This window comes from Marmota monax, unplaced genomic scaffold (assembly GCF_021218885.2).
Source record: "Marmota monax isolate L192 unplaced genomic scaffold, Marmota_monax_Labrador192_F-V1.1 WCK01_AAM20220418_F8-fsc00077, whole genome shotgun sequence".
NCBI classification, from domain to species: Eukaryota; Metazoa; Chordata; class Mammalia; order Rodentia; family Sciuridae; genus Marmota; species Marmota monax.
Window position 1 is genome coordinate 2004181 of NW_026694610.1, and position 25328 is coordinate 2029508.

Genomic DNA, 25328 nt, shown 5'->3' on the forward strand with positions numbered 1-25328 from the left:
GATGCTTGCTGAGAGAGCGGGAGGACCTGAGTTTGATGATCTCATCCCCAGCACTACCAAAAAGGGAAAACAATTCACTTTGGATATTTGTTAGTTATTTCTTATAAAACTAAACCAATCTACTCCTTCAGTCATCTAGAAGTCAAAAATACCATCAAACATACTTCATTTCCAAAACAATTAATATTAATAATAAAGTATGCTATCATTAGATTATTTTCTAAAATTATAACATGGTAAGAATTTATATAAAGCTTTCTGCATCGATACTTAGGAAAAATACTCAGAATACTAAATTTATGTTTATAGAATCCTTTTTAAATGTCATAGAAAATACTTTAGGGCACACCAAATAATTACTAGCTTATAAATAGAATGCTCTATCACCATATACTCTTTACCTTAAACCTTTATGACAAGAACCCAGAAATTCATATAGTATAGCCTAAAACTTTTATTTTTATGCAGTATGCTTTAGAAAGTCATCAAAATGGCAACCTAAGCATATTTAACAACTACAATGTTATTGGTTTCAGGCATCTGAAAATTTTTGCAAAGAAATGTGTGGCATATTCTTTTATTAATACAAGTGAATTTTTTTAGAAAAATATTTAATAGCTCAGAATGCTAATTTTGGGGGGGCACCAGGGATTGAACCAAGGTTTCCCCAGTCCTTTTTAATTTTTAATTTGAGACAGGGTCTCATTAAGTTGCTTAGGGCCTTACTAAGTTGCTAAGGCTAGAGATCCTCCTGTCTCAGTCTTCCACGATGCTCAGATTGTAAGTGTGAGCCACCATGCCTGGCAGAAGGTTGATTTTTAAATGATCAAAACATTTCAGAATTATCATTAACTTCATTACAATTTACCTCTTGCCATTAAGATGGAAATTGGGCAAGTAAGTCAATATCAAAGAAATTATCAGGTTCAATCTATCTTAAACTATAGATCCTATCATTATTTGAATGAAAATATACAAAAGCATTTATATGTAAGTAATGCATTAAGATTGAGAAAAACCTTAAAAATTTTCCCTACGATATGTAAGATATTCCTAAATACAAAGTTTTAATGTTTCACCCATTGAAAAGTATTTCACCTTTTCTGTAAAATCAGGGAAATTTCACCATTTTATTGTAGGGATTCTTGGATATTTTAAAAGCACTCATTTCTGATTTACTTGGTCTGATTCAGTTGAATTTATTCCTATGAATTTACTCACTATGAATTTATTTCACAGTCTACATAAGTCACTTGTCTATTCACTTTTGTAATATCTTCATTATATCATAACCGTCATCTAATGATGGAAAGCCATCTCTGTGAAGAATGATTTTAGTATTTGGGACACTAATTACCTTTAAGCCCTCTTCAGCATCAGGAAACTTAAGATTAGCTATCAGAATTCATATACTCCTAAAGAAAACGTAAACAAAAGGATACTACAACAACTGCCATCCAGATTCTGATATTTAAAAATAAGATCCACTCATATAGAAATTCTAAACAATTATGCTCATAAGAAATAAACTATCACTTAAAGACATTACATGTGATAACTGAAAGCACAATAATCATATACACAATAGCCAGTTAAGAAAAATGAAAACATCCCACGCCTAATACAAAGTATAGGCTGAGTGAATCATCCTATTCTTGTCCAAAATCTCAGTCTCTTTATTTCAACTGATAGTAGGAAATACAGGTTGAGAATCCTTACCCAAAATACTTGGAACTAAAGTGTTTCCAATTTCAGTATTTTAGATTTTTGAATATTCGTATATAATTTACCAGTTAAACATCCCTTATCTGAAAATCTGAAATTTAAAATCCTCTGAAATCTGAAACTTAGAAAGTTTTGGATTTCAGAGCATTTTGGATTTTTGGATTAGGGATGCTTGATCTGTAATTTACTTCTTCTAAGGGTTATAGTGCAAGAGTATTATAACATTACAAAAATATTAGTAAAGCTATGCCATTCCTTGTACTTGCTAACATGGAAAGTGGACCTTGGAAAAGATGAAATAGGCAGATGAACAAAGAAACTTCCTCTTTGACAAAAGAAAGCAGAAATTGTCAGCACATGAAGGAGTTATTAATGTCAATGACAGGTCATCCTAGAAGCAAAGATGATTAGCCCTTTAAAATTAATTTATATAATTACAGATGTTAATAGTATTAGCAAAAAGACTGATAAAAATGTCCTTTTGGACTATTATAACAGAGTATGTTACAGAATTACTGTATCAGTGTATATAAGAACTGTCTAAAGAAGGAAAATAAGGCCAAAGGGACAGAAATTTTCTAACAGCCAGAAAAGGGTCTCCTAAGTATGGAACCAGGGTATATTAGGTTCTACTACAGCCTAAGTAAAAAGACTATTCTAGTCTCTTTCTTGAATTCCATAATTATCAGCTATGTTTGCTGAAGATTTTTTTTTTTTTAAAGTACTAGAGACTTATATGGTCTCGCTAAATTGCTCAGAGTGGCCTTAAACTTGTGATCTTTCTACCTCGGTCTCCTGGGTAGCTGGGATTATAGAAATGCATCACTGTGCTCAAGCTAAACTCTATAATCTTATTTATAAGATATAAAGTTTTTATTTCTGGTTACTGAAAGGAATATTTCTGATAGCATAAAACATTGGCAAACAAACTCAAGACCCAAGAGCAGAGCTCTCAGTAAAATCATGTAGGTAAGTAGTCTTGTCTACTTATTTTTCATCACTAATAGTTGTAAAAAAATTTTGTTTTAGTGCCACGTACACTAAATACATTAAAAGTCAATTTGGGGGCTGGGATTGTGGCTCAGTGGTAGAGTGCTTGCTTAGCATGTATGAGGCACTGGTTTGATTCTCAGCACCACATATAAATAAATAGTTCATTGACAACGAAAATACACACACACACACACACACACATAAAGTCAATTTGGAATTCAGTCCTAAAAAGTAAAAATAAGATAACCAATGATGAAGTATTTCATCGATCAAGGGCTGATTATAAAATTACTACTTCGTTAGAATTTCACTTTGATTTGTGACCTCACCTAAAACCTCGTAGCAACAACATATATGAACCTTTAACCTTTCCAAAATCTCAAGGTATTTCACACACACACACACACACACACACACACACAATTCCATCACAGTGCAGAAATTGAATGCAAAAAAAAAAAAACAAACAACAGGTTTAAATCAAAGGTTAGATTCTAAAAGTAAAACAAATCTATGGAAAAGAACAAGGCTTTCAGAAAAACAACTTAGAAATGACAACTCTAATATGAAGCCAGCAAAACCTACTTTAATCCTGATAGCAAGAGAAAACTATATCTTCACCCAAACTGTAAACCCAACTCTGTTCATTGAGCTTTTCGGTTACCTTTGTTATGGCCACACAATCAGATTACAGAGAAAACTGTTTAGATAAGTGAAAGTAAAACATACATTATAACTTTTCACAAGAACAGTATATCTTGTTGATTTTGTTTATTCTCCAAAGAAGTTAGCAGCATAAAACGAGTTTGCTAATATGCAAATACAACTATTTAATACTTTTACTTTTGTTCCGTTTCTAAAAGTAAACATTTTGTGTGCAACAAATGTGATACAATAAAAGTTCAGGAAAGTTTTAAAAAATTTCACCATTTCGTTTTTGGTTCTATCAACAGCTACTAAAAAAATCATTTAAAAATTACACTCCTTTTTAAAAACCCAATTTCCCATAACAGATTAAATTTCATGCAGAAATTCAGTTCTCGATGAAATTTATATTACTGGGTCAGACGATCACTACTGTGCATATTTCTGGCAAAAATGACTGTTGTAGGATTCTGGAATTTGGAGTAGATTAATATCAAGAGAAGCTGAGTAATTTGCTACCATCATTTGACATACATATACTTTTATAAGAGGTTAAAGAAGGACATACACTTTGGAATTTATATAATTTAAAATCTATATAATTTTCTGCACCTAATACTACAAAGAAAGAGACAAGGAACCAGCAGCAGTTTATTTCATCCTTAACATCAAAGATTTATGTAGAAGTTAAAAAAGCTAAAATCCTAGTTCCCTAGCCAATAAAATACTTTCAGCAATCTCTGTACTGCACCTATTTATGATTTACATACTCTGCAAACATTGTAGTATGTCTAAATACAGTCTATAGTTTCAATAATGCTAAAAAGTCACCATGACAGATGATATAATATGAATCTTCGGTAGGTTTCTTAGAATAGGAACAATTATTTAGTCACATAAGGAAGAAGATCATATAAACATGAGCTCTATTCAACATCAAGTTGTGTTCTAATAATTACCAAGGGATAAAATATTAGAATAGTTTATCAATCTAGAATGTTTTAATCATAAAAATAATTTACAAAGCATATTTTAGGTTTGGATTATATCAAATGTGTGTATGCATTTGCAAAGACAGAAAATTCATAAATTATTTACTAATTTTAATAACTGATTCATTGGTCTCCCTTAAATATCATTCTTCTTAATTTTTAAAATAAATTTTATTTATTTCAATTAGATAGATATGACAGCAGAATGTATTTTGATTCATTGTACACAATTAGAGCACAACTTTTCACTTCCCTGATTGTACATGATATAGCATCATACCATAAGCGGTTATACATGTACCTAGAATAATAATGTCCATTGCATTCCACCGTCTTTCATATCAAATATTTAAGAACATTCTAGGGACTTACTTTTGTTTGATTAGAATGTAATTACAAAGCATTAATTAAGTAAGCCTATAAACTCATAGAATAGGTGGGTCGTCTTCCAACTTGATCTTAATATATTAGTCAGATAAAAAGGGAACAATAACTAACCACCATAAAAAGATCCTTGCTTAAAGTTTGCTATTAACTTAAAATCTTTTCTGTAATTTGCTCATTACAAAAAAAAAAGATCATATATCATGATATGCTTATTAACCTAGTGAAATATCTAACTACTTAATAAGCCTACAGATAAATGTTCCTTAAATGTACTTGCTTTAAAATAATTTTATAGTATTTAAACTTGTTTGGGGGGAGAAAGTTGAAGATGCACAATTACACTAACATAATTTATGAAAAAAGCATGTGATATAAAAATTGTTCATTTTAGTAGAAAAATACAAGCAAGTAAAATCATACAGTGCATAATAGATGACAGATCTGCAGTAGAGAAAAATACCAAATCTGAGAGTTGCTTTGCATAAAAAATGAAATTAAGAATTTAGTTTCTGAGGTATAAGAATAAAAAAATATATATATATAAACTTGAGAAAAGACAAAGAATTAATTGCACATGTGTCCAGATGTTGAAGTGGTAATGAGATTATCTTACCTTTATCTTGAACTTCTTTTGAAAAGCGCTCCCTTTCAATAGCAGATTCCCTCTCTATTCGTTCAATTTCAGCCAATGCATCCAATTCCACTTCATCATATATAGGTCCCTGTTGTGATACCTGTTGCTGATTCTGTACCACAGAAGTCTGGGGTTGTTTTGTAGCAACTGAAGTGTTCTGTTGTAAAACAGGCACTTGATTTGCTGGAAGGAATGCTGTTTGTTCTTGCTGTGACAAACACTGAGCAGCGTTTAGTGGGCGGTTTACATCCTGTGGAGTAATGGGTGTTTTTGAAGTCTGTCCTGGGTACTGCACATTAAAAGGAATATCATTTTCTGAAACATTGCTATTTTCCATACCAGAAAGCATATCCTCTTGCTGGTCCATGTCTGAAGACCTAACACGAGAAAGTCTTAATGTAAGTTTAGTAGAGTCCTTGGATGGAGAACTAATTATATCATACATTGCAGCTTTCTCACTCTGGTCTTTTTCATCCTTGCCTAATTTCATTTTCTTTTGTTTCTTTTGTTTTCTTTCTGGAGAATCTAACAAGATGTCTGGTGGAACATCCCGAGGTGATGAACAAGGTAGAGGCTGAGATTGTAGAATTAAAGGTGGTCTTGATCCTAGAAAAATAATTCAATAGAAATAATCAGTTGTGCTCATTTTATATTTTCTTATAGTGTGATAGAAATATTATAAAAGTGACAATATAGTAAAGATAGAACAAATATTAAAAAATTATCTAAGCACTTTTGTCAGAACTGAACAAGATGCTTTATATATCATTCACTTAATTTTAAAAATATTCTTGAAAATTATCATTGTTACTATTTTGCTAAAAAGGAACATGAAGCTCACAAAGGTTAAGAAATTTGCCTAAAGTTTTATAGCTAGCAAACATGAAAATGTAGAATCAGATTTGCCTAAGTCTGCAGTGGAACACACCATTACGCCTTCCTATTTGCAGAGGTTTATGTGATAAATAATACACACTTTAGAATAAACTTGAAAATCCAACAACTCACTTAAAAATCAAATTGGAATAACTGCCAATCCACTCATTCTTCAAAACTAGTTGTAAAAAACAATTTCATAAATGAAAGCTTAGGTTTCTGACGAATAATCTATTTATGAGATTAGAAACAATAAATTTTAGGACCATTTAAAGATTTCTCTCCATCATCCTCCCTCAAGTGTCAGAAGAAAAGTGATTATCTAATTCAACCACCTATCTCCCTTTGTACCCGCCCCCAGTATAAGAAGTTATTTAGACTTCCTATACTGACAACATCTGATGATAAGTATCTAACTTTGATGGCTAACCTACAAATAGTGTTACTCTTTAAGCTGTTTTCTCTTGCAGAAGCTGGGGTTTTAATCCCTAAAAATACATTATTATAAGATTAAAATGGCTCATAAAGGCAAAACTTTTACCACACGAAGAATGTCTGATAAAACAGTTGAACACTATCTGGTGAATAAAATCTTTACCAGATCTTTAAACATATCCCATGTTACAGATGGCTATAATTAGACATTTTCATGCACTAATAAAATATTAGTTATATTGCATATTAAGTAGCTATGTTAATTTTAAAACGTGACGTATTCTTTTATACATATATAATTTTTTTTAGTTGTAGTTGGACATTTATTTAGTTATTTTTATGTGGTGCTGATGATCGAACCCAGTGCCTCGCACGTGCTAGATGAGCACTTTACTGTTGAGACACAAGCCCAAACGTGAAGCATTCTTTTCCAACAAAATCTAATAAGTAAAATTACCTGACTATAATTTTTAAGTATTTCTAAAACTTCCAGCACCTGGACTTAATAAATTCATATAAAAAAATTAACTAATGACTTAAAGAAATGATGGAAGGGTCCATGAAGGATCAAGGATCATTCTTTTTTTTTTTTTTTTCCCTTTTTCTGATACTGGGAATTGAACCTAGGCGTATTTAACCACTGAGTCACACCACTAGTCTTTTTTTTTTTTGTATTTTATTTAGACAGAGTCTCACTGAGTTGCTTAGGGCCTTGCTAATTTGCTGAGGCTGGCTTTGAACTTTCCTCCTCAGCCTCTGGAGCTGCTGGGATTATAGGCGTGAGTCACTGAGCTTGGCTCAAAGATTAACACTTAACGGAGACCTAGAAGAACAGATAGAATTTTAATAAGCAGAAATGAAAGCAGATGTGAGATTTAGGAAGGTAACAGAACAGGATATATTTGGTAAATAAAGAATTATGATGACTTCAAAATTTTAAGTCAAGATAATGCAGGACTGGAATTATATTAAGAGAGAGAGGAATAGCAGAATAATGCTGAAAATAAATTTGAAATACAGTAGGTATAAGAACATTTTGCCTGGAAAAGAAACATTATAACTTTGGAGACAACACTAGAGCCAAAGATTAATTTAGGAGCCTTATTCCCAAAAGCAATCAATGTTGCCATCAAAACTGAGTAAAAGAAAGTCAGGCATGGTGGTGCACACCTGTAATACTAGCAACAGGGGAGAATGATGCAGGATGATCACAAATTTGAGGCTAGCTTCAGCAACTTAGTAAGACCCTGTTTCAAAATAAAAAATAAAGGGGCTAGGGTTGTAGTTCACTGGTGCAGGTTTGCCATGCATGTGAGGCATGGGGTTCGATCCTCAGTACCACATAAAAATAAATAAAATAGGGCTGGAGTTGTAGCTCAGCGGTAGAGCACTTGCCTCACAAGTGTGAGGCACTGGGTTCCATCCTAGCACCACATAAAAACAAAAAAAGCATTGAGAATCCATATACAACCCCCAAAAGTTTAAAAATAAATAAATAAAATAAAGGTATTATGTCCATCTACAACTAAAAAGGTAAAATTTAAAAAAAATAAACAAATAGGGTTGGGGGTGTGGCTCAGTGGTAATGTATACCTGGGTTTACTCCCCAGTACAAAACAACACCACCTGAGTAAAAGAGCCAAGAAAAAAACCACAATGGTAGTTAAATAAAAAGTACAATGCCAGAAATTTTGAGAAATGAGAGTAGGGAAAAGACTTAAAAAGAAAAAAGAAAAACGAGGAGGAGAATAGAAAGAAGAAAAGGGAAGAGAAAAAACATCAATGAAAAGACTAGGAGAAAAGCAGGTGAGCTTAGTATGAAATAGGCTTTTTTAGAGTTGAAAGTGATGACGACTGATCAAACATTTCAAATATTTAAGAGAAATTAAGAAGTTGTGGTTTGAGGGCTGTGGCTATGGCTATGGCTCAGCGATAGCACATTTGCCTGGCATGCATAAGGCACTGGGTTCCATTCTCAGCACCGCATATAATAAAATAATTAAATAAAGGTCTATCAACAACTTAAAAAAATATATGTTAAAAAAATAAAAAAGCTGTGGTATGAAAAGATCACTGGATTTGCTATTGAGAACAATAGTGGATATACCTGAAAACAGTATCAAAGGGTTAACTGGGATTTAAAGAATATGGTTGATGAATAAATCAAAAAAATAGAGATAAATTTAAATCCCCTGATCGAGACCTGCTTAAAGGCAGGTTTACTCCTTCTTCTTCTTCAGCTAAAAACAAGATAGTAACATCTGGTATCTTTTTAAAAAGGTTTTAGTTATTTACTTGAGTTTAAATATGCTGAAGGAAGTTTTTAATTCAAATAATACCTTTAGGGGTTCCATCGCTTCCAGCAGGGGAGCATACTGGCTGTGGAGACCTCAAAGGAAAAGGTGCAGCATTTCTCATTGTTGAAGAATCTCCATCCTATGACCAGAGTACAAAATTTGTATTTTGCATGCTAGGAGAGGTTTTATAGATATCTTAGAAAACCAGTAAAAGACATAAATTAATGACAGGTACAGTGCTGGAATTTAATAGCATAGTTCTTCTGCACTTCCCTGTTTTCTTCCTGATATATCTTTAAAGAACTGAAATTGTATCCAAAAAATCAATAGTCTAAGCATGGCAATAAATAAGAAAACTGGTATTACTCATATGCTCCATTTTGGTTTGCCATTTTCTACAAAAAAAGCTAGGAACAGTCTACAAGGCTACACATGTCTTCAGGGCAGAATCCATTGTTATCTGTTATCCTTAAATATATGTAATATATGTAGCTTACATGAAAATATAGACAAATCCACAATAAAGCAAATTTTTAATGTATCAAGTATTTTAATAACACCAAGGCAACATTAAATTTCAGGGAAGGAAAAAAAACACTTTGTACTGAGAAGAGGAGCCAGGTACTAATAAATAAAGGGTCATTATTTAAAGACACTATTTTGGTGTAAGCAGTATTAAATTAAAATAGAAAGTTAACACTGGTCTAGATTGGAACTCTGGGTACAGGAACCATGTTAACAGACTTTCAGTACCTAGCATAATTCTTGATACACAAGAATTATGGACAGTTGGTGTCCTTTAAATTGTGGAGTAAAAATGCTAGGTTATGTGACAAACACTAGAATTATTTTATTACCTTAATGATAACTAACATATTACATACGTCACTACTTAGCCTGTGCACCATGTGTAGGTAGTCGTCACTTGAGCCATGTCTAGGATTATCAGCATGATGATTAGCTGAATTGCCAGATAACGGACCAGACACTTTATTATCATGTATGTTTCTCAAACCACCTGCAACAATGGGACTTGATACTGATGCTAGAATAAGAATAAAAACAGGTTTATAAAAATAAACTTTTAAAATTCTTAGAGAACAACTGTTCACAAGAAAAATTTTAAGCATGCAGAACTTATAGAGAATAATATAAAATGAACACTCATATATTGATTCTCAATTTGATCAAACTGTGTCAGATATCATTCAGATCTATTTTTGAAAAGTAAAATATTACAGATATGGTTGTATCTCTGTATTTGTATATTCCTTTCCTCTATTCCCTTCCCCATATTTCCTAGAAGTAACTACTATTTTGACGTAAGAGTTCACTCTACCTACGCATATATTTACACTTTTATTGAAAATGAATATATTCCTAAATAATACATGGCATTTTGGGGGTTACAACATTGTAAATGGCACATTTATATATCTTTCTATAACTTGCCTTTGAACTCATTATATTGAAGCATACCCATTTTTTAAATATGTAGTTGTATTTCATTTGAGTTAAATAAATAATTACATATATTCTGTATAATGTACACAATTTATTAATCGTTATATTGGGACATGAAGATTGCTTTCAATTTTTGGCTCTCATAAACAATGTTGCAATGTATAATCTTATACATGGATCTTTTTACAAATAATATGAACTCTGGGCATCAATTCAAGTAAAATGACTGCATATGCCCATATTAAAATCTTACTAAATATTACCAAGTAGCTACTTATATTCATCAGTATTATATGATAATTCTGACTATCTGCCAATAATTTTTGTCATCATGATGGTCACTGTAATGTGTATTTTCTTGATTACTAGAGAATCTAAGCATCTTTTCATGTATATTGGCCATTCAGGTCTCTCCTTAACACAGTTATAAAAGGGCAGTCTCCTACATTTTCTTGTAAAAGTTTGATAATTTCACATGAAGATCTTTAATCCATGTATAATTTATAATAGTGATCCAGTTTTACTTTTTTCTATGAGTATCTAATTATTTCACACCATTAATTAAAAAATAATTCTTTCCCCTGTTAAAATATAATACCATATGTATAACATTTTTATTTGATATGGGTATATTCCTAGATGCTTCATCATGTTCAACGAAAGTAACAATGTTTTTCTTCCCATACATGTACTAATATTTTAACAAATCTTGATTCCTGTTAGCTTATATGACTTGCCTTTTAAAAATATTATTCTATTCTTTTTAGTTGTAGATGGACACAATACAGTTTTTTAAATTTATTTTTATATGGTGCTGAGAATTGAACCTAGTGCCTCACATATGCTCAGCAAGTGCTATGCCACCAAGCTACAGCCCCAACCCAATATTATCCTACTCTTGAACTTTCATTCTTTTATATGAATTTTTGGAAGTAGGTTAAGTTTCACAATAACTGGTATTTTTAGTAATACTGTATTGAATTTACAGATTTGGGGAAAACAATAATCTTTATCCTACTAATGAGTCTTTCCATCCATAAAGATGTTATAGCTCTCCATTTTCTAAGTCTTCCTTTATTTCATGATTTCACGAGTTTTATAATTTTCTCCACAAAGGTCTGCATCTCTTATCAAATTTATTCCTAAAAATCTTGTTTTCATTGAAAGTGTTAATTATATTTAAAAGTTCATACTTATAATTATAGAATAATTTTGTTTGAAATAATTCAGGAATCCAACTAACATTTCAAAATACCTAGACATTTACCAACATTGTTTATTAAATAATCCATTCTTACTGATTTAAATATGTCATCTTTAGAATTTCAGAATTAAAAATCTCATCATTTTCTAATGACCAGTATAAAAACTGATGAAATGAGAATCACTGGATTCTAAACCCTTTAGGTTAAAAATTAATACGAAATAGGATATTTTTATAATTGTAAAATATCAGCCCACACATTACTTAGAAATTGCAAAAGAAAAAATATGTACTGTGATCAGATGATCTCTACCTAAATGTCACTCTAACTAATTGGACCAGTGGGCATTATATGCTTTCTCATGTGATGCAACATAAAGTACACATTACCTATGTAATAATCTTGCTAAAAATATGTACTTGAAAATGAATACAACCTTTAAAGTTAACATCCCATTGATAAAAAAAAATATAGGGGGTATATCAGTAAATTAATTAAGCCAACTATGAAGTCTAGTATACAACATATTCTCCAAAAATAGAGGTATAGTCTCTTCAATAAAAAAAAATTATTAGATGGGAAAAATAATATAGAACTGTTTTAGATTCCAAGAGCCAATTCCAAGAGCCAAAACAGATGAAAAAAACAAATATGATGTGTGAGAAATTACATTATATTTTGAGAAGGAAAAAAAGCATATATATGTATATACACTAGTCTTCCTTTATATATGTATATATTGTTCTAAATGTCTTTAACATATATATATATATATATATATATTTTCACCAATTGTTCTAAATGTCTTTAACATATATATATATTAAAACGAATGTAGACTAGATATTAGATGATTCTATAGAACTGTTCTTAAAATTTTTTTTTCAATGGTAAATTCTTGTACTTTTTTTTTTTAGGAAAATCTCTTGACAGATATATTTAAGGACAAAGTGTCATGATGCTCATTGGTGAAGGGATTCATTGTGCACGATTAAACGCTTTCCTTCATTCTTAAATTTTTTATAAAGTTGAAAAAATGTTTTAAATGTTATCTTTTTCATAAGCTAAATTGCTCTATTTTAAAAATTCTTTTGTTCTACTGACTTACACATTTCTTTCCAGGTTATTATTTTTTTAATTTAGAATAACTTTAATATCTGGGTGGGATCAATCTCTAAGAAACATTTTAAATTCCTCAAGGATTTGAAAATTTCAAGAAATGACTCATTACTGAACAGGGCCTTCAACTACATATATTTTTTTGGGTTTCTTTTTAAGAAGCTAAATTTATTTTGCTAAAAAACATTAATAGAACTTAAGAGTAAAAACTGATGTTCTTTCCTACACATACTGATGTGTATATGCTCATTTACAAGAGAACAAATGTGATCTTTTGTCATCTGTTTTCTGATTAATTATATTAAAAATGTTCCTCAGGCTGGGGATGTGGCTCAAGCGGTAGCGCGCTCGCCTGGCATGCGTGCGGCCCGGGTTCAATCCTCAGCACCACATACAAACAAAGATGTTATGTCCGCAGAAAACTAAAAAAAATAAATATTCTCTCTCTCTCTCTTTAAAAAAAAAAAAAAAAAAAAATTCCTCATACTTTGTGTGCCAATATTTTATAAATATTAAGAATCTACGTATATAATACATACACATATTGTTTATCACTCAATCTAAATTCAATAACTGTATATATTCCAAACGTGATTTGTCTTCCTGTTTCTCCTTGAGTTAGTATATAAAACAGGCTCAACCTAATATTTAATTATCTAGTTTTGGGAAATGGGAAGGTAAATCACATGTTTAGAAAACTGGAAGCTGTCTGTTTTGATAATTCAGCTTAAAAGTTTATAAGTTAAAAAGTTTAACAATGAAGTACATTTTCACTCTGGGTATAATAAAAAATAAGAACACACATACAGGAAGTAATGAACGACAGCAAATGTTTAAAACTTGCTATTAATTATTCAGTACAAAAATTTTTTCTGATTTTTAAGGATCTTTCAAAAAAAGTAAAAAACATTTATACTAATAAACTATTTAGCAGCCATGAAATGCAACTGAAAGCAATAGAACATTATAATATCAATATTACAATATTGAGAGCTAGCAATAAATTGAGAATTGATAATCTAATACCAGAAAATTTTGCACTTAAAATCATTTATTTTCTCTATGATAGGATAAATACTTACATAAAGTTATTCACAGTATATACTTTACCAATTAAATCCCAATTGCTCTTTGGCTTGGTGCTATTATAAAAAGAAAGTCCAAGTAACAGAACAGATCTTAATTTCATAACTAAATATAATTATGTAATATCCTGATCGAAAGATCCTAAATGACAATTTCCCAATTGATAAATGTAACATTTTTAAATGATTTAAGACATATAATAATAAAGGTTGACAATTAAACATAATATTTCAGTTTGTTTTAAAAATTATAAAACAAAGAAAATAAACTTTCTTGGCACTATAGGTATTTAGGTATTCCCAATAAAGTAACAAATAACTTTCTTACCTTGTTGCATCTGTGGATGTGTTGTGTAACTTGAAGGATGAGAATATGGCATGTATCCTGCAGGACTTTGTGGGGCATATGGACTAGGCACTGGGCTATTTTGTTGTGGCATAAATCTGTTCCCAGAGCTTGTCTGTGGTGGCACAAACCGGCTATAACCCAAACCCCAAAGAAAAAATATCAGGAATAAGAAACATGCTATCCCTTGAAATTTCACTGTCATAAAATTCTCTTAACTAATTTATATATAATAAAGTCTATGCAAACAAAAAGAAAACTGCAAAGTTGAAAACACAAAAATCATTCACAATTCATAATATGGGTTCAACTAAGCAGTTAAATACTGAGGTAATTCAGCTAACCAACATAAAAGTACCAATTTGATTAAGAGATACAAAGCTATGTTCCTTAAAATACAATCTACTCTACAAATTTCTTATTTATCTCAAATTCATCATTTTATATTTGTTTGTGGTTTTGTTTTGTTTTGTTTGAGGTGCTGGAGATCAAACTCAGTGCTTCCTGCATGCTTGGCAAATGTCCTACCACTGAGTTCTATCAACAGCCCAAACACATTAGCTGTTAATCTAAAACATTTTTTTTTTGTCTATGTGAAATTCAAATACTAAGATGGGAACTACTTCAATTATTATATTAGAATATACATACATATTATATTAGAATATGCATACAACATTTTAAGGCACACATTCATGAGACTAAATATTTCATTAATTTAATGTGTATACTATATATTCACAAACATATTTACCACAGAAAATAATACTTAATAAATTACACATACACAAATATATTACCTGGAGGGGCTATGTGAGATAGTGGTTTGTTGATAATTGGAAGATGCAGGACTACTGTGCATGGAATTCTGAGAAAGTTTATACTGAGACATCATCATTCCTATGCAATACATAAAAAAATTAAATATTATTTTCTTCTAATAGTAAAATATTCCTTAAATCAGTCATCCTTTCTCATTCAAAAGTTCTTATTTTTGATACATTTTTCATTTTCAAGTTCAAAACATAGACCCTGTAAGACTTTAAATTTCAAGTAGAACCAATTTACAAAATAGTTTTTTATAAAAGTAATTTAAGACTAGAAACAGAGATGATGTTGATGATGATGATGATTAATTTTGAGGTGCAAAACCCAATTAATTTTGAGATCAAACCCAGGGCCTTGTGTATACTAGGCAAATGCTGTACCACTGAGCTACATCCATAGTCCTGATTATTATTATTTTTAAATTTTACTTATTTAAGGTTTTATCATTTAGCTTTAGAAATGAAAAGAAATTTTAGAAGTCACATTATCTAACCTCTAATCAAACATTACACAATTACTAGACTTTGGGTAGCTTTTTTATTGTATGGGAATAGTTTATCATACACATCTTCCTTTCTTTGGAACCTAACCTCACAAAGCTATTTGCTTCATTTTGGTTCAATCCTAGGTTTAAAATATTACTTTAATTATGAGCCCAAAGTCCAGTTCTTATAATCTGCATCCAAATGCTTTCTGAAGCAAAACAGAATATACTTTTTCCCTCTTCCAAAATGACTCCTTCTTACTTAAGGATGAAAAGAATATATGTAACCAAAAAGCATGAGGATTGTTTTCAAATTCTTATATTTATTTCACACTAGACATTGTTTCTCAATTGTTACACAAATGGCATTTTGTTATCTAGGAGAAACAAAAATTCAGTTATTTAGATATTTTAAAATAGAAGACAGAATCTATTATTATCTCTGATTTTTAAAAATGATTTTTATAGCCCATCTCTGTTTGGAAGCTGTAAGCATTATATTCCTAAACTTCATTTCTTGCCATTGACATGAAAAGGGAATTTCATTAAAATATTCAAACAAATTACATGTTCATTTTCTAGGAATACTACAGAAGAGACTACTGTGCTCAAGTCAATGACTGAATGATAGCAGGATTCAGTGTCTACCACTAATAGTGCATTTTCTTATGTATGTAGTAAAAATTTAAATTCCTGAACTTTCTTTCCAAAAAGAAAGGCTTCTTTCTTTCTATTTACTCAAATTCAGCACAAAATTGTTTTGTTTCATAGTTTAATAATTCAATTACTATAACTATTGTTGATGGATTTTTTTTTAAAAAAAAGGTAGTGTAATAGTATGAAATAGGTGTTATAATTTTTACAAGCTGAAATTACTAGTTTGAAAGCAATGGTTTTCTAAATACAAGGGATAAATAAAATTTGAATAGTCCTTTCAGATTAGCTCAAGTTCCAAATACCTATGATTGAAGTGACTTGTATATTATTAAGTTTTTTCCACATGTGACTCATACTGACATTTAGCAATCAAAAAATAACCTTTTAAAATTTTAAATCCCATTACCAGGAAAATGCCTTTAAAAAATCACAATTAATTTAAAAATTAATCAGTTAATTTAAAATTTTTTTTCTTTTAATATATTGTTTTAGTTGTCAATAGACCTTTATTTTATTTATTTATAATGTGGTGCTGAGAATTGATCCCAGGGCCTCACACGTACTGGGCAAGTGCTCTACCACTGAGCCACAACTCCAGCCCTAATCAGTTAATTTTTAAATGATAGTTTGTGTTTTTAAAAACTAGGATATGTAGAAATAAAACAACATTTTGGACTAAAAAAGCAAGCGTATATAGCATAAAACACAAAGAATATAACTGAAAAGTGAATGACCTAAAACTTCTTAAGAGTGATTTACTATCCAAATTAAATATTCAAACATATAGATTATAAAAATGTAGTATTAACAGTTTGGATAACTTTCTTTAGCCAATATTATATTTACTGATATTCTCTAAGACTTAATACTCTTATTAAACTTTCTTCCAACCAATTATCCCTATCTTATCTTTCAGTGTGACTATTCCTCTAGAAAGCACTACTACTGTAATCTAGCTTATTAGTGTAAGTCCTTGTCTATACAACTGTTCCCAAGTTGCTGAAAGGTAAGTTGGGCAGTTATTTCCATGGTTGCATTCTAGGAAATAGATGGAATCTATGCAATTGCTTTAAAAATATAACTCACATCCAAATACATAAAATAAACAAGCAATACTATGAAAACACACACATAAAACTAGAAAATAAAATGAGAAGTTTTATAAAGATGCTACCAATAAAGTAAACAAGACTAAATGTGACAATATTAATGAATACAACTAGTCATTAAGTAGGTTGGACCTTACAGAATTGTGTAAAGTATTCCCTCCCTGACTACTTTAGTCTTGAGAGCCAAGAAAGCACCTGGACTTGCCAAATTCAATAAGCTCTAGAACACAACGTCTCTAATCTAAAGGTATTATCCAAGTAAATAAATGTTTTATCTGTGCTACACGTGGTAGCATGTGCCCATAATCCCAGCAGTTCAGGAGGCTGGGGCAGAAGGATCACAGGTTAGAAGCCAGCCTCAACAACTTAGAAAAGCTCTGAGCAACTTAGCAAGACTCTGTCTAAAAAAAAAAAAAAAAAAAAAAAAAAAGCCTCAGAATAAGGTTCAGTGCTTAAGTGCCCTTGGGTTCAATCCTTCATGCCAAAAATAAATAAAATAGATAAACATATATGTATGTGTATTGGATATTTTTATAATGTTAGTAATACTTATTATAAATACATCTTTCTTTAATAATATTTACTGTAAACCAATTTTCTATTGTTAAAGCACCAGGGATATTAAATCAATTACTAGATGAATATAATCACAATGAGTAATAAAACTAATACTTGGTATTATTTATATATATATAATATGTTCAAAAACTTTTCAAATACTTTTATTATTTGATGTAGAGTTCTTTCAAGTCAACTCTATGATCTGAAATAAATTTCTAAAGCTCACTGAATAAACTAATAGATCCCCAAACACTTATCAAAATACTCTTATAGCTCTAATTCACAATTAATTTAGTTACCCATTAAAACACAAGAATATTATCAATTTGTTTCCTCCTTATTCTTGGCTTGATTTAAGGTTCAAACAGGCATTCCTAGGTAATAAGCCAGCTCATTAGAGAATGCATTTGTATTTAATTATGTGTAAAACAAATTCTATATAGGACCCATAAAAATAAAATAAAATAATTAAGAACCTCACCACTTTGTACATATCTGTTCTGCATGCTTTTCTCCCTGAAAACATTAGGACTCCTTGCCAGGACCGCCTGCAATAAGACTGGTATATCGCCTTCAGGATCATCACTGCCAAGGTTATCTTTCAACTCTCTGGCATTGAAAAAATAAACATTGATTTATTTCAAAAGATTTATTGGATAAAAACAAATGATTTGAGAATGTACAAAAGCATGGATTTTCAAAGAGGCTACCCCTGGAAGAAACAGACTTATTAAAAACAACAACTTTTTCTATTTTACTTTATGCACAGGAGAAAAAAAGTCCCAAACATTATATTATAGAACTATGAACTTACTTAAAAATATTCACATTAGTTTTAAAATAAGAAAATAAGCAGAGCATACTCTAAACTACTTAAAATAATGAAAGGATAGGATTGGAATATATTTTTTGGGCTTGGGATATATTTTTTCTCTCTTATGTGAATGAGTCTGGCTTCCTGGGAAATATCCCCAAGTGAAATACAGTTGCCATGACCATTAAGATAAGATGGAAAGGTTGTGTAATCTATACTATCTTCTTAAATAAACTTGAGGTGTGTGTACAGGGTGGGGATCAAACAAATGGTCAAATATAGTAGCAATTTTCAATAAACTTCCAAGTAACAAATTAAACTGACAACCTTAGAAAGTGATGGTAAAACAAAATATAGGCAATGTTTTCTATATATCACTATTCTATACTCAATGGATCCAACATTAAAAACCTATAAAGATGGCATCCAATAATAAGACTCAATAAATTTCGTAAAGGAGTTCCTAAAATAAATCCTAATGATATATGTGCTATTTCCCCTTCCTCTTTAAATATTTGCTAAAAACTGTTCCATAATTAGGTACAGGTATAAAAAAATTTTAAAATATTTAGACATTGTAAAATTTCTGGAATGACAATATATTAATTAGTATCACTTCTGATTTTTAACCAATCATTTCTCAGATTATCAGAATATTCACATTTAGGAAATATTTCATCTTAGAGATATCCACTTTAAAAATGGCCCCAAAATATGCATTGTACCAAATAACAGAGAACTCTGCAATATAATGTGCTTTATACTTCATTCCTCTGAGTAATGAATCTTGAAATTAAAAAATAATAATAATAATAATAAAGAATGGAAGATTATATGAGTACTATTGTGTAGTAGGACATGAAAGGCTAAGAATGGAAAATTTTAATGTTTAATACGTTTTTGTGTTAAGGACATGGTAAGTCATACACTGTTTCTGAAGTTAAGAAAAATACATTTAAGGAAGTAAATACATATAATTTAAGGTAATTTTACCTTAAAAAATCTACTGCATGAGAATACATACCCATGTTTGGACGTTATAGTAAATCTTAAAATAAATTAGTCCCAAATTCTGTTGTAGCCTTTCATGGAGTTAGTTCTTGTTATGGTTTGGATCTAAAAGGTTTCCCAAAGACTTCAATATTGAAGGATGGGCCACAAATGCAGCAATGTTCAAGTGTGGTTTTGGGAAATGACTGGATCACGAGGGCTCAGTCCTTACCAATAATGGGTTCATAATTGAATGGACTATTGTGGGGGTCTGGGGGACAGAAACTATAGGAGGCAGCCTACTTTGAGGAAGTAGGTCACTGGCAGCCTGCCCCTTCTTTGCTTTCTGGTTCCTGGTTGTCAGAGGGTGAGCAGCTCTGTTTTGTCTTATGCTCCCTGACTTGAACGTTCTGCCTCACCAGAGAGAGGTGAACAGTGATGAGGCCATATAATCACGGACAGAAACCTCTGAAACTGTGAGCCAAAATTTTTTACTTCCTCGATTTCCCCAGGTATTCTGGTCACAGAGATGGAAATCTAACACAGCTCTTGAGTTCTTATCAAACTTCTCATGAAAGACATATTAGGCTTACTCCAAATAAACCTAATAGCATATTCTGTAGTGTCTGTGAATTTTTAAATACTTTAGCAATAACAGGAAAAAATGAGATAGTTTTATGATATCTGCATAGCTGATGGAAACCCAAGTTAATTTCAAAAGAGTTGAAAAGATCTCCATAGAATTACAGGGAGGTTAAAACTATTGTTACAAAGTAAGTATGGCCTGTTTAAATCTCATTAATATCTTGACACAGAAGGCTGTGTATGAATACTGATGTATTTTAAAAATAAGCTATACATCTAAAATTTTTAAAAATAATACAGAAAACAAGGAATACAGATTCTTTTAGTAAGACCCAAACTTTTTACTTTGTTTTAGTTGTAAAATGGATTGTACTTACATGTGATCTGTTGATACCTGATTGAGGCTATGGACAAGCTGTGAAACCAAATTATCATCCCTACAGGCCAAAAGGCAGTTCACCTCTTCTGCTATTCGTGCATTAAAGAGAAGGCTCTTTGTAGTTGTAGCAGGTAAAGGAGATGGAAGAGGCAGCTGGTTCAGGACTATTTGGAATAAAATCGAATTATTAGAAATGGAATGACTGGAATAAGTCTCTTTAGTGTTTACATACATTTGGGTACTAGAAATAAGCTATAAACATCAATGTGACAAAATATTAAAGTGTTGTTCCTTTCCCCAAACAAACCTAAATCAATCCCAGAAATGCCCTCAAAACATCATTTAGACCTTATAGATTAAACTATTAAGAATGAAATTCAGGTCCTTAATATTCATGTTTGCTGTTCATTTCTTAACAGTTTATTAACCTAACAAATTATTAGCCAAAAGGTAAGGCAACTTACAAGGTAGCAACTCTATTTATTCTTGATTACATGACTTATCAGAACCAAATAACAATAACTGACTCTTCATTAGACACATGTAGTATATTTTTTAAAACTTAACAATGTTACAAAATTAAAGAGCTTACATTAGCAGGAGAATATTCATAGCACAGCATTCTGGATGAAAAAGGATATCTAAGAATTTCTGATCTAAGTTATAAATTTCTAACCTTTCTTCTTCACTTTATTCTAATAACAAAACAACATCAATGTTTCATAAAAGTTTAAATTCGGTTATTTAATATCTCTTCATCTAAAGGAAATCTGTTCATTTGTGTAAACTAAAGGTTGAAAAAACTAAAATGTCAGATATCTTTGTTTTTGGCTTAATAACTAAACAACTCTACAATATAATTATCTTACTGCTCAATCCCAGAAGATAATTTAATAGGTTTTTTAATTAAGAAAAACATATAAAAAACTAATTATTACTTAATAAATAGGGGCTTAGTGGGAAGACAAATTTAAAAATATGAAGTACATCAGAAATGATGGAGAGAAAAACCAAAAGGAAATTCCAGCTAGTATATCTAGTTTTGTACTCCTGCATGTTAGAGTTTATGCCTTATCAATAACAAAGTAATAACAAAAACTACAGCCAGTTTACAAAAGTTATGCTAGTCCAACCAGCTACTTTCTTGTTAATTCAGATGCTATAAACTAGTCATGCTAGTTTCCTAAGCTCACAGTTGTAGTCTGTCACCTATTTTATTACATTCAAACCAAATCACATTTCTTTTTTTTAATATTATTTTTAGTTGTAGTTGGACACAATACCTTTATTTTATTTATTTATTTTTACGTGGTGCTGAGGATTGAACCCAGGGCCTCGCATGTGTTAGGCGAGTGCTCTACCACTGAGCCTCAACCCCAGCCCCCAAATCACATTTCTTGATAAGTTACTTCTTGTAGTTTTATTATAAAGCTCCGTATCTTGAATAATGCTATACAAAGAAAAGTATGCCATGTTCTCACTCTCTACCCTTTCCTCTATCATTTCTTTTTCCCCTATATTTAAATAGATAGAATGACATAGGGACCAACATTATGGGTAGTAGATTTTGCATCAAATCCACAAGGGCAAAGAATAGTGAGAGATGCCAACAAGAAAGAATGATTCCTTTAAAAATCTGTGTAACATTAAATAAGTTTCAAAAAAACACTGACAATGTTCTTTAAATTCCAGTGTTCAGAGTAAACTAGGCTGCTGTTATCTATGACAAACTCCAAGAGATTTTTCAATGCAACATTCAAAATAAACATCTTTAAGAAATTAGGTGAGGAGGGCTATCAAATCTTCTTTCATGAAAGGCAGTTTCGATTACTGTTTCTCTAAAATTTTTTAAAAAGTCCACATTAGGGCTGGGGATGTGGCTCAAGCGGCAGCACGCTCGCCTGTCATGCGTGAGGCCCGGGTTCGATCCTCGGCACCACATACAAACAAAGATGTTGTGTCCGCCGAAAACTAAAAAATAAATATTAAAAAATTCTCTCTTTCTCTCTTTAAAAAAAAAAATTCTCTCTCTCTCTCTCTTTAAAAAAAAAAAGTCCACATTAAATCTTATTTGCAAACCTGTGTTTCTTCAGTTTGGGCATTTCTTAAAAGTTTTGCATCATCTTCTCTTTTGCATTCATCCTTTTACTGAATAAAAACTTTTATCATCACATGTTACCATTTCTTAATGGGTTCATAAAAGGAAACAGAAATTAAGGTTGTATCTATAATTATTTGGCACACTAATTTTGCTAGTTCCACAGATGTGCCAATAAGTCAAAGAAAATTATGTCAGTAAAATCTAAAATCTTAATTTTTGTTATTTATAACATTAAAGATAATTTTTGTAACAATTTCTCTAAAAATCAATGTTAACACACACTAGAACTTAAATTAGATAATTAACCAAACTTACGGTCTGTTAGACTAGCAATCCCCGCAAGAGTAGTTATGGGGACATGGGGCATATCCCCATTCATCCTGAAGTTCTGGAATGGTGTTTATTATAAAAGTACTCAGTTCAGGTGCCAGCTGTCATTACTTCCCATTTCCCAAACACTGCAACACACACAAAAAAACAATTATTTGTAGAAATATGTTGAATATATTAATACTAGACTAATGCTTAATGTAAACAATTTTTCTTTTGTTTTTTCTATCTATACAACAGTAAGTCATTATCCACATACCATTCACTCTACATATATTGTTATTTAGTCCTAACAACAACCCTGTAAAGTATTTATTATGTGTTCTGCATTTGATTGATGAAGAAATTTACTTACAATTTAAAATAACTAGTGAAGCCAGAATTACAACTCAAAACAATGTGGCTCCAGAATCTCTTTCTTAACCACTGGATTGCATTGCCAGAGAGGGGTACTTGCTTACCCAACCAACCTTGACAAGCACTATAATTTCTTTCTACACTACAAACATATTAAAATTTGACTTCATTATCTGACTTCAGCTTGCCTATTTAGTTATGTCTCTTAATACCCCCCTATATAAACCATACTCTCCAACCCAGCTTATCTAATCAGATTATCCTCAATCTATTTTGTACTTTCCCATTTGTATAAACGTCCTTAAGACATTCTCACTACCTGGGAAGTCCATATCCTTCTGTCCTTCCAACTCCTGTAATTCTTCAGGATCCACAGCCACTTCTTGCTACTTCATGAAACCTTAAATTTACCCCAAAGCCACCTTAACCTACTCCTAACATAACATTTATTACCCAATATTTTCTGATAATTATATATTATTTTGTGACATCTTTGAAACTTGTCTTATTTCATTCTTAATTTTCATGTACTTACTTACCTTATCTTTCCAATTATCACTACATTCTACTTATACAGATCAATTACATAATCAATATGCAGTCACATAAAGGACAGAGAAAGGCATAAGTTAACATTTTTTAATGTTTATGTAATGTTAATATAATGTTCCCATACAAATGACTTCATTGGTTTCATGGTGTCATTCTCTGTTGGGTGTGTTCATTTCTTTCTCTCTACATCTATATAAAAACATCCTGTAAAAACACTGAACATCTTGTCTATTATTCTACTCAATGTATTACAGTCTTTCTAATCTTAGTCTCAACATGTGGCTTGTAGAACATTTATCTTTTCTTTAACAATTCTTGTATAACTTTTTGGGTAAATGGATAATATAACATTTTAATAATGTGCACACTGATCAAAAATATGCTTTTATTAAAGTATAGATGAATCATCAGAAGAAGTATACTCTATGTTGATTGAGACAACAGGCTAAAATAGAAAACTGAATTGCTTCTTGTTTAAATGTTTCCCTTTTTGGCATCATACCTGCACTTTTGAGAACCAACACAAGGTACATCAAATACTTTAAAAACTAGGTTAGAGTTTTAAAATTCCTGATAGAGGCCACCAAAATACAGTAACTTTTTCGTAACTTTATGCTAATAGGAAAATTCTGACAGTATTCATGGAAAGAAATCACTAAATGTAAATTATTTACAGAACATCACTACATGCCTTATTACAAGTAGTGGTGCAAGTCAACATTTTAACGTTTAACAGCAAGTAGCTATAATCCCAGGGATTATAGGGAGGCTCAGCAGGAATTCAAGTGCAAGGTCTCAGTGAGATCCTGTCTTAAAAATGAAAAGGGCTGGGAGCCATAGCTCAATGATAGAGAGCTCCTGGATTCAATTCCCTGTAGTGCAAAAAACAAATACCTTATTACTCATATACAGCTCATGGTTGTACATGTAAATTGTCAAACCGAAAATGATTAAGCAACAAATAATAGTCTTTAGTTATTTAACCTAGGGAATAGGAACTTAAAAAGAATTATAGGCTAGAAGGTTTTATTGGGGGTTACCTGACTTTATTTTATTTCCCTAATTCCCAGATAAGTAACACTTAAAGCAGATTCAACTCCAGGTGAGGGCTTTTAGCTTAAAAATGACTTATATAATTAGTTACCACATATGAACTGGAAGATTAGTAAAGTCAACCACAAGATTATGCTATTCTTAGTCATATAACAAGGCATCTGAATATTATATCAACTCAAAACTGAAGTAAAAGGGAAAGTGGAAGGGAGTAACAATATCTGTTTGGTTTAAAGTACTTTAACTGTATACTGAGGAGACGATTATTGACCAAAAAAAAATTTATACCTCATTGTTCAACTACGATAATTTCACTGGAATTCAA

General features: G+C 31.0%; 1 protein-coding gene across 2 annotated transcripts in view; it reads right to left on the minus strand.

Annotated features, from left to right (window-relative positions):
• The window catches only part of Nipbl (NIPBL cohesin loading factor), a 177595-nt gene that overhangs the window by 78240 nt on the left and 74027 nt on the right, over positions 1–25328 (minus strand). For both annotated transcript variants that reach the window (XM_046422262.2, XM_046422263.2), the window contains exons 2-9: positions 23027–23169; positions 20609–20774; positions 18324–18451; positions 15004–15103; positions 14186–14337; positions 9869–10029; positions 9027–9123; positions 5356–5982 (exon numbers count right to left, since the gene is read on the minus strand). In XM_046422262.2, coding sequence (XP_046278218.1) covers positions 5356–5982; positions 9027–9123; positions 9869–10029; positions 14186–14337; positions 15004–15103; positions 18324–18451; positions 20609–20774; positions 23027–23090 — 1495 coding nt within the window. In that variant the 5' untranslated portion in view covers positions 23091–23169. The remainder of the gene's footprint in view (positions 1–5355; positions 5983–9026; positions 9124–9868; positions 10030–14185; positions 14338–15003; positions 15104–18323; positions 18452–20608; positions 20775–23026; positions 23170–25328) is intronic.